At 52.9% G+C, this 10453-nt stretch overlaps 1 protein-coding gene across 1 annotated transcript in view; it reads right to left on the minus strand.

The window, feature by feature from the left end:
* Window positions 1-7171: 7171 nt before the first annotated feature.
* Window positions 7172-10453, minus strand: part of LAG3 (lymphocyte activating 3) — a 6465-nt gene continuing 3183 nt past the window's right edge. Inside the window, exons 5-8 of the mRNA XM_017517045.2 lie at window positions 10065-10340; window positions 8107-8349; window positions 7715-7845; window positions 7172-7412 (exon numbers count right to left, since the gene is read on the minus strand). Of these exons, the coding sequence (XP_017372534.1) occupies window positions 7236-7412; window positions 7715-7845; window positions 8107-8349; window positions 10065-10340 (827 nt within the window). The 3' untranslated portion in view covers window positions 7172-7235. The remainder of the gene's footprint in view (window positions 7413-7714; window positions 7846-8106; window positions 8350-10064; window positions 10341-10453) is intronic.

Raw genomic sequence — 10453 nt, forward strand, 5'->3', positions numbered from 1 at the left:
AAAAATACAAAAATTAGCCAGATGTGGTGGCATGCGCCTGTAATCCCAGCTACTCAGGAGGCTGAGGCAGGAGAATCGCTTGAACGTGGGAGGTGGAGGTTTCAGTGAGCGAGATCACACCATTGCACTCCAGCCTGGGCGACAGAGCGAGATTCTGTCTCAAAAAATAAAAATAAAAAAGGAAGGTAGAAAACCAGACATTTATGTAATACTTCCTAAATTTAATATTGGCAACAAATTTTTTATCTTGTTGTGACACTGGGTAGGGCAAACAAAGCATTCCAAGGGTCGGCTCTAGCTTTGGGCCCACCGGTTTGCAGATTCTGGACCAGATGGGTAATGTAAGAACTTCCAGCTCTGTGAGTCTGTGGCCTGGAAGTCAACGGCCCTGAGAACCTGGCTTTCTCTCTGGAGTTTCCAAAAAGGAAAAGAAAAGAGGAAGAGAGAGTGTGTGAGTTTATAGGACACATTTGGCCTTGCCATGTGCTTCATGCGGTTGTATGTTTAATCCTCACAAGAGTGATAAAGCATAAGCCATTATTGTCCAGGCCATACAGATGAGGAAACCGAGGCTTGAAGAGTGTTTTGTTTTTGTTTTCTTAGACAGGATCTCATTCTGTCACCCAGGCTGGAGTGCAGTGGCACGGTCACAGCTCACTGCAGCCTCAACTTCCACGACTCAATTTATCCTCCCGCCTTAGCCCCCCAGGTAGCTGGGACTACAGGCATGTGCCACTGTACCCAGCTCAACTTTTTTTTTCCCTAGAGATGGGGTTTTGCTATGTTTCCCAGGCTGATCTCAAACTCCTGGGCTCAAGCAATCCACCCACCTCAGCCTCCCAAAGTGCTGGGATTACAGGCATGAGTCACACTGCCCCTAGCCGAAGAGTTTCAGTTGTCAAAGGTCACAGTGCTAGTAACCATAGCTGGGATCCACTTGGATCCCAGTCTCTGGGTGATCTCCTTCATTGCACTGCCTCTCCTCGGCATTAAGGAGGTCCAGGTGGGGTGCAGTGCTGAGCACCTGTAGTTTCAGCTTCTCAGAAGGCTCAAGAGAGAGGATGTCTTGGGCCCAGGAGTTCTGGGCTGTAGTGCACTCTGCAGATCAGGTGTCTACACTAAGATCAGCTTCAGCATGGTGACCTCCCGGGAGTGGGGAACCACCGGTTTGCCTGAGGAGGGGTGAGCCAGCTTAGGATGGAAGTACAGAGGGTCGCAATTCCCATGCTAATCAGTAGTGGGAGTGGGCCTGTAAATAGCCACTGCACATCAGCCCGGGTAACATAACGAGATCCCACCTCTAAAAAAAAAATTAAAAATAAAAAAAGAGGAAAGGCCAGGATGACAGGTAGGAGTCTTCTCCCATAGCAATGGAGGGGGCTATGAGGCCCACCGCCTCATCTGGAGCTTCTGAGGCTCAGCTGCACCGTGATCCTCACATCTACAGAGTGGGTTTCCATTTTCCAAGCACTTTCACGTTCGTTTGCACATGCCAGACCTTTTTGGTAGATGTTACTGTTACTATCCTCAACTTTATTTTTTTGAGATGGAGTCTCGCTCTGTCACACAGGCTGGAGTGCAGTGGCATGATCTCGCCTCAGTGCAACCTCTGCCTCCTGGGTTCAGGAGATCCTTCTCCCTCAGCCTTCTGAGTAGCTGGTACTACAGGTGCGTGCCACCACGCACAGAAAATTTTTGTATTTTTAGTAGAGGTGGGGTTTCACCATCTTGGCCAGGCTGGTCTTGAACTCCTGACCTCGTGATCAGCCCACCTTGGCCTCCCAAAGTGCTGGGATTACAGGCGTGAGCCACGGCACCCGGCTGTCCTCACTTTACAGAAGAAGAAATTGAAGTCAAGCTATCCGCTCCCATCACATATCTGAAAGCATGGAACAGGGGGGTTTCCAGAGGCTATTTTTGCTGCATGTATTTTCTGTGTCTCTAGGCTGCAGAAAGGGAAGAAGTGATGGGGAAGAGAAGCCGGTGTCAGAGGCTACAGACAGAGAGCTGGAGACTAGACGATCTGAGAGGCCTCGGGCAGCCAGGGCTGTAGGAAAGTTGAAAGCCCCAGGTGCAACTCTGCGGTGGCCTCCTTACCAGAAGTATCTTCGGCAGCACTGACACCTCGCAAAGGGGGCTGGGGGCAGGGTTTGAGGATGGGGAGCAGGGGAGGGGTCTTTGGGGCTGTTCTCTGGGAAGCAAAGTCTAGGAGCTTCCATGCCATCTCTACCCCATCCACAGTCCCCCTGGCTCCACGACCACTTTTGCCACTCTCAGAAGGCGGTTCCTGGGCCTCCCCCACCCCACGGGAAGTCTGAGTAGGCACATTTCAGAGCTCAGCCTGGGCTGGCAGCTGACACCTGCAGCCCCCTTGGAGAAACTGTCAGCCACAGAGTGGAGCAGATAGAACCGACCCAACCCCAAACCCATTCTCTTCAAAGGAAGAACTCCATCTTGGGGTGGGCCTGTGCGGGGGACCCTTAGCTCCTTGCTCTCCTCCTTTGAAGAAAAGATAGCAGCAGGGGGCTCAGGCCTGAACCCTAACATCTCTACGTGATGGGGGAGGTGGGCAGGGAAATTTCTGGACCTGCAGAGGCTCCTCCTCTGGAACTGAGATCAGGTCAGGGGTAGGGGAGTCACTGGCAAACCCGACTCCAGGGCTGGATATGTGCAGTATGGCTTCCTGCCTCACACACTTGACTTGCCAAGGCCCTGGACCTCACTTGGCTTCTAGAACTTCTAGAGAGTGGACAAGAGAAGAGGGCTGGGGATGGAGATGCTCAGAGATGCCCCTTCCCCTCTCTTGGCCTATCTCTCTTTCGGGCACTGCCCCTTACTCTGATGGCCAGGCAGCAAATGGCCCCCAGTGACTCCTGTCTCCCCCAGTTCACACCCTTGGATTGTACCCTCCTGCTTGAACCAGGGTGGTCTGTGTGACTAATAGAATGGGGCAGAAATGATGATATGTTGCTTTCAAGATCAAATCTAATCTTGAAATAAAGATGTGGTAGCTTTTGTCTTGTCCACGCTGTCCGTGTGGGGAAGCCAGTGGCTGTGTGGTGGTGTGAGAGGCCCCATAAAGATGCCCACGCAGGGAGGAGCTCAGGCCTCTGGCTGACGGTCACCGGAGTGAGGCAGACCCTCCAGCCCCAGCCCAGCCTTCAGATGGCTGCAGGCCTGGCCCACGCCTCAGCAGCAATCTCATGAGCAGCCCTGTGCCAGAACTACTCAGCAAGATTGCTCCTGGTATTCCTCATTGTATGAGACAATGTTTATTATGATGATTATTATCCTTTTTAGAGACAGGGTCTCACTCTTTCACTCAGGCTGGAGTGCAATGGCACAATCATGGCTCACTACAGCCTGGAAATTCTGGGCTCCAGTGACTCTCCTCCCTCAGCCTCCTGAATAACTAGGACCACAGGTGCACACCACCATGCCCAGCTCATTTTTAAATTCAAAACGTAAAAAAAAATTGTAGGCCAGGCACAGTGGCTTGGGCCTGTAGTTCCAGCACGTTGGGAGGCCAAGGCGGACAGATCACCTGAGGTCAGGAGTTCAAGACCAGCCTGGCCAACACGGTGAAACCCCAACTATACTAAAAATACAAAATTAGCCAGACATGGTGGCACACGCCTGTAGTTGGGAGGCTGAGAAAGGAGAATCGCATGAACCTGTGAGGCGGAGGTTTCGGTGAGCCGAGATCGAGCCACTGCACTCCAGCCTGGGCAACAAAAGCAAAACTCTGTCTCCAAAATAATTAATTAATTAATTAAAATAAAAGAATGTGAAGGTTAGCTGGGTGTGGTGGCAGGCGTCTTTATGGGGCCTCTCACAACACAACTCAGGAACTGCTTGCCCCAGAGGGACAGCGTGGACACAACGAAAGCTACCACATCTTTATTTCAAGATTAGATCTGATCTTGAAAGCAACATATCATCATTTCTGCCCTATTCTGTTAGTCACATAGACCACCCTGGTTCAAGCAGGGGGCGCAATGCAAGGGTGTGAACTGGGGGAGACAGGAGTCACTGGAGACCACTCAGGAGGCTGAGGCAGGAGAATCTCTTGAACCTGGGGGGTGGCTGTTGCAATGAGCCGAGATCAAGCCACTGCACTCTAGCCTGGGCGACAGAGTAAGACTCAGTCTCAAAAAATAATAATAATTGTACAATGTGATCTCACTAAGTTACCCAGGCTGGTCCCAAACTCCTGGCCTCTAAAAATCCTTCTGCCTCCGTCTCCCAAAGTGTTGGGATTACGGACCTGAGCCACCACACCCAGCTTATTATTTTAAATCACTAAGTTTTGGGGTGATTTGTTTGTTATACACCAATAGATAAGTCACCCACTTCCCTCCCTTCTTAATAAGGAGCTGAGATGATTCTCACCCACCCACCCACTGAAGCTCCCTAAGCTCCTGCCTCCTGTTGCTCCTTCCCCTCCAGGACCCCAGCCTGGAACACTGGTTTACAGATCAACTTGGAGATGCCAGACTAATTAATCAAGCTCCTTAGGGGCCCTTGGAGGACAGGAAAAGGGCTGGAGGTTATCCTGCCAGACTGAGAGTGGGGGGCTGTAGGAAAAGGAGTGGGAGCAGGAATGTCACCCTTAGGAGCGACCCCACAGAGAAGCACTCACGGAATGCAGCCCACAAGCGTCTTCCTTCGCCCTTTGCTTTTCTCTAAGGGGTAAAGGAAAAAGGACACCCTTCATTCTAATTCTGTCCCCTCCCTGTCCCCTTTATGAAAGAGCATGGGGAAGTCCCCACATAGGCCTCAGTGAATCTCTGATGACTACTCTCATAAGCCCAAAGGGCATAGAATGTTAGCTAGTAGAAAGGAAAAATGCCACCCACAGAACTTTCCAGGAAACCCCTGCCCTATTAAAATATCAGGGCTCCCACTAAGGCTGTGGGGAGCAGCGTCCTGGGACAGAGCTTAGGAGTCTCCGAACAGCAGTGAAGAGTGGGAACGATGCTTTGGAGGCTTCTTACTTTTTGTTTTTGAGACAGGGTCTCCCTCTCTCACCCAGGCTGGAGTGTAGTGGCACAATTATGGCTCACTGCAACCTCAACCTTCTGGACTTAAGTGATCCTCCCACCTCAGCCTCCCAAATAGCCGGGATCACGGGGACGGGAGTGCCAGTATGCCCAACTAACTTTTTTTTTTTTTTTTTTTTAGAGATGAGGTTTCACTACGCTGCCCGGGTTCGTCTTGAACTCCTGGGCTCAAGAGATCCTTCTGTCTTGGCCTCCCAAAGTGCTGGGATTACAGGCATGAGCCATGACACCTGGCCTGGAGGCTTCTAAAGGGACTTCACGACTTCCTCTTGCAGTGTGATCATTTCTGGCGGGGCCAGAGCTTCCTCCTTCCTGTGCCATTGTTTCTCTGCCAGTGACAAGGCAAGAGTCACCACCATCCTGAGGCTCAGAACCTGATTGCCGTAAATAGTTCATTGTTCAGGCTTCAGAGGGTGCCACCTCTCCCTAAGGCTCTGCACAAAACAAAGATGTCACCCTCTCCATCCTCTGTCTCCAATGAGTGACTATGGTGTCTCTGCAGGGACATGTCCTCAGGTCTGCCTTTTTGTGTCTTTTTGCACCCGGCACACAGACCCACTGGGACACCACCCACACATGCCACCATGCCCCCCCTGCTCCAGCAGCCTCGCTCCCACTCACCCACTCACTTTCAATATTTTGTTCTCCTGGATGGGGTTAAAGTCCCCTGACAGAGCTGTCAGTGGCCAAAGTCCGGGGCCACACACCCACTGGAGGCCGAGGTCTCTGTCTCATGCCAGACTCGAGGGTGCCATGTGCTGAGGCCGTGTGTACTCTGCTGAGAGGACCATTGACATGGCCCAGGTGAATGTTCCAAGAGAGGCAGACAGAGAGGGGCGCAGGCAGACTTGGAGTCTTCGACATCATTCTTAGCATGACCAGAGCAAGTCTGCTTTCTCCTTCACTAATGGGTAATCAGGCCAGCACGCCACACATGCAGAGCACGTCACAGCTTCCAAAACCCTTTATTATCCAGCATTCACAGCAACCCTTTTGGTGGGTTATGATCACTGTCCCATTTAATAGGCGAGGAAACTGAGGCTCAAGGAGATTGAGCACAGTCACATCAGCAAAACTGGAATGAGAAGCCGGGGATCCTGACTCCCGCCGCTGCAGCCGCCTTGCTGGCTATTTGGCTTCACGAATAGGCCTTTGTTCACCGCCTTCCCCTTTGTCAGGCATAGATTACACCCTGGCCAGGGCCAGCCAGGGCTGTGTCTCCTGAGACATGCATTGTGCAGTTCCTCTCCTGAAGGATGCATAGGACATGTGACGGTCACTGGCGCACACTCATATGCTGCACATAGAGCGTGCACACTACAAAGGCAGTGCCTGCAGACGCAGCAATCTGTGCCCGCCTGGTCCACTGCACTGTTGGACTCCTCAGGCCTGCCGCAGCCGGCCCAGTGACCTCCGTTGGGTGTGACAAGCAGTAACCACTGGGTGGCAGTGTGTTCTCATGCCTGGGACCAGAAAAGCTGCCAAGGGCTGAGGAACGCGGAGGGTGGGGCAGAGGTAGGAGCCCCAGCCGGCTGCCCAGGGAGGTTTCCAGACCGGATCTCCTGGAAGACTTGACAAGGCAGTCCTCTGCGCGCGCGCGCGCGTGAGTGTGTGTGTGTGTGTGTGCGCGCGCGCGTGCGCGTGTGTGTGTGCATGTGTGTGTGCACGTGCGCGCCAGCATATGTGCGCATCTGCAGCAGCCGGAGGGCCAAGGACGAGTGCTGAAGTGCAGCTGAGTGCGGGGTGGGGTGGACCCAAAGGACAAAAATATCAAGGAAACCAGGGCAGCCAGCGCACAGTGGGTGGAAGGTGGGTGGAAGGACGGCGGAGAGGGCTGCGGAGGCAAGGGGCAAGGACTTTTTGGAGGGAGCTTCAGGAAAATGATTACCCTGTGTTGGGGGGGGGGAGTAGAGAAAGAGAGAGAGAGAGAGAGGGAGAGAGAGCGCAAGAGAGAGAGACCAAGAAAGCAGCCAGAAACAGAAAAGGGGAAGGTGAGGGAGACTGGCTTGGGAAAGTAGGTTAGGAGGCTAGGGTGGGAGAAGGGAGCCCCCAGAGGCTGGGGAGAGACGGGAACCTTCACTTGGACAAGAAAGGGCCAGACTTAGGCGTGCTGCTAACAGGGAGTTTATTTGGACTGAGCTGCTGAGATCCGCTGGCTGCCTCAGCTCCAGGTCAGAGCTGCTCGGGCTCGGGCTCGGGCTCGGGCTCGGGCTCGGGCTCCGGCTCCGGCTCCGGCTCCGGCTCCGGCTCCGGCTCCGGCTCGGGTTCTTGCTCCAGCTCCTCTATCTTGCTCTGAGCCTGCGGTGGGTGAATCCCATGCTCTAAGGCAGAAAATCTTCTAGGTCGCAACTGTGAGAAGTCACAGAGAGAGAGATGGAGGGTGGAAGGAGAAGGATGAAGGGAAAAGGATTAGGAAGGACACCGAATACATCTATTTTTTCTCAGCCCCCCTGCTCTCCCCATCTCTCAACCCCCCTTAAAGCCTCCCCAGGCACAAACCGTCCCTGGAGTGAGAGGCTTATGAAGAAGGGGGGCCCTGAGGGCACGTTCAGGGTCCCCTTTGGTTGCCTTCCTGAGGAAGGTGTGCCATCAGCACTCAGGATGGAAGAGCAGGAGCTGCTGGGGTGGGGGGTGGCACGTCCCCGGCTCACCTGTCTTCTCCAATGGTGAAAGCCAAAGGCTCCAGTCACCAAAAGGAGCAGAGAGAGGATACCAAGGATGAGAAGCAGCGGAAGGTGGCCTGCGTGGAGGGCGCCTGGGGCTCTCCCGGAGCGTTGGGCACCTATGGAGAAAGTACAGGTTAAGGCATAGGTTCAGGGCTGGAAAGGATATTTTGTCACTCACTCAGACTTTACAGATGCAATGAGATCCAGAGAGTTTAAGTGACTTGTCCCAGGGTCATTTAGCTAATTAGTGGCAGAAACCGGTCAACCCTGGGCAAGAGCCAGAGGTCAGGTCTCCGACAGGAAAGAAGGGGCTCTTCTGGAAGGGGATAAAGGTCATTGCTGTGGCGTTGGGGTCCTGGCATTTTGGGGCCTCAGACCTGGGCTAGACAGCTCTGTGAAGTATACTGCTACTCCAAGAAGCCTCTCCCCTTGGTAAAGCTGGCATTGCCAGAGCTGGGAAAGGAGCTGGGCGTCCTGTGCCTCCAGCCAGGGTCCTGGGAAACTCCTCTGGGATGGTGCGTCCAGGGGGCTCCACACAAAACGTTCTTGTCCAGATGCTGGAGTCACCTCACAAAGCAGCTTCCCCAGGGAGCCAGGTGACCCAAAGGATTTGGGAGTCACTGAAAAGAGAAGGAAGAGATCTTTTGGGGTTCTGGCCCCCTTATGTCATACCACAGGTTCAACCCCAAGTCTCAATCGCCCTGCGTTCACTTGGGTTCTGACCAGGTGAGGTTGGCAGATGGCATCAGGGGTCATGGCCACATTCATCTTTTTCTTTCTATTTAATTTTTTGTTAAATTGTATAGAGATGGGGTTTCACCATGTTGCCCAGGCTAGTCTAGAACTCCTGGACTCAAGTGGTCCTCCTGCCTCAGCCTCTCAAAGTGCTGGGATTACAGGCGTGAGCCACCATGCCCCGCCGGCCACATTTATCTTAACCAGACAATGCTCTGCTCTAGTCAGCTCCCTCCCCTGCTCAAAACATTTCCAGGCTCCCTACTGCCTTTACACTCAAACTGGTCCTGGCAGATCAACACAGAAGAAGTACTATTACACGTTCTTTTACATTGCTTTCTACTCAAATGCTCAGAACCCTCAGAATCAGTCAGAGGAGTTGACCCCCCATCTACTTCACAATTTTGCAACTTCCATGACATGGCTCCCATCAGTGTCTCCTGCCTTGTGGTGCCCCCTGAATGAACACCATCCCCCTTCCTGAATGTGTAAAGAACAGGGAACTGACCCATTCATCTTTACATTCTCAAGTTGTAAAGTGAGGGGGGGGGTGGGAGGAGACAAAGGGTGGAGGGCATCTGAGTAGCGTCCTGGGGAATAATTTGGTGATGCAGACACCTGAGTTTGAACCCTGAGTCTGGCGCTTCCCAGCTGTGTGACTTTGAGAAAGTCTTCAGGGGTAACAGTATCTCTCTCATGGAGCTGTCTACATAGAACAGTTGACCTTCAAGAAGATATTGGACAGAAAGAACTGGTGGACTTTGGTGACTGATGGGATGAGAGGAGGAGTAGGCCAGGTTTCGAAGTGGGTGGATACCAGGGGATTAATGACAGGCTGAGTCAGCAAGGGGATTGGTGGGAGAAAAGGATGGGGCTCCGGGTGAGGCAGCTGAGAAGCGGTATAGTATCTAGGTAGAGGTGTCCGGAAAGCAAGCGAAAACTCAGAACTGGCCTTCAGAAGATGTGTTATCTATTAGCATGTTCACATATTCATTCAACCTCTACATATTATTAAGCACCTACTGTGGGGTGCTACTACTTAGTGGCCGAAGGTGGGTGCTGCAGATGAGGCTAACCTGTCATGGCTGATAGTTATCAACCAGTGAATACATTCTGAGTATTCTTTTTTCTTTATTTGTTTTGTACTGTCTTGGAAAACCCTTGCTCAGTAAATATTTCCTGACCAAGGGACGGATTTATTAACTCCTCCCAAATCCAAGCCACTTCCTTCAACTTTAACCCAAGCCCTGGCCGCAAAGTAGCCAAGGATTCTAGAAATATATTCTACCTCTTTTGAATCATTCGAAATTTTTTTTGTCACCTTTCCTTCTAACTTCCCAGACCCTCCCGCCAATTCAGAGCAGGGGAGTCCCGTAGAGAATGGTGGAACTTTATCTTGTGACTCAAGAGGAGATTTTCAGTTTCGGTTCTTTTATTATGGGGGTGAGAAAAGTGGGGGCCAAGATGGGCAGGCTCTGGAACTTGTGCCCAGTGGCCTGGCTTCATGGCGTGGATTTGCCCAGTCTTTCCCCAGCCAGCCCTTCCTCTCTCTCCTTTCTCCCCCGGGAGGGGAGCTCCTCCTTTCCCACCTGAGGCTGACCTGTGATGACTGCGAGTGTGACAGTGGCACTGAGCTGCTCTCCCTGCAGACAGATGTGGCAGGTGTAGGTCCCAGCCTGGGCCTGGCTCACATCCTCTAGTTGAAGGGTAAAGTTGCCATTGTCTCCAGCCACCAGGAGGTCAGGGCCTCCTCCAGGAGGAGCCCACTTGGCAGTGAGGAAAGACTGGGTCCCCACACCAGGAGGCAGGCGGCAGGGCAGCTCCACCCTGGAACCTGCTCCAGCATACACTATCAAGGGAGTTGGGGGCTCCAGACCTGAAGAGAAAAGAAAACCCGAAGTTAAAGCTGGGGCTGCAAGGAGGGGAGTGCTGGGGCTGCAAGGGAGGGAGTGCTGGGGCTGCAATGGGGAGGGAGTGCTGGGGCTGCAA

This window comes from Cebus imitator, unplaced genomic scaffold (genome assembly GCF_001604975.1).
Source record: "Cebus imitator isolate Cc_AM_T3 unplaced genomic scaffold, Cebus_imitator-1.0 Scaffold614, whole genome shotgun sequence".
Taxonomy (NCBI): Eukaryota; Metazoa; Chordata; class Mammalia; order Primates; family Cebidae; genus Cebus; species Cebus imitator.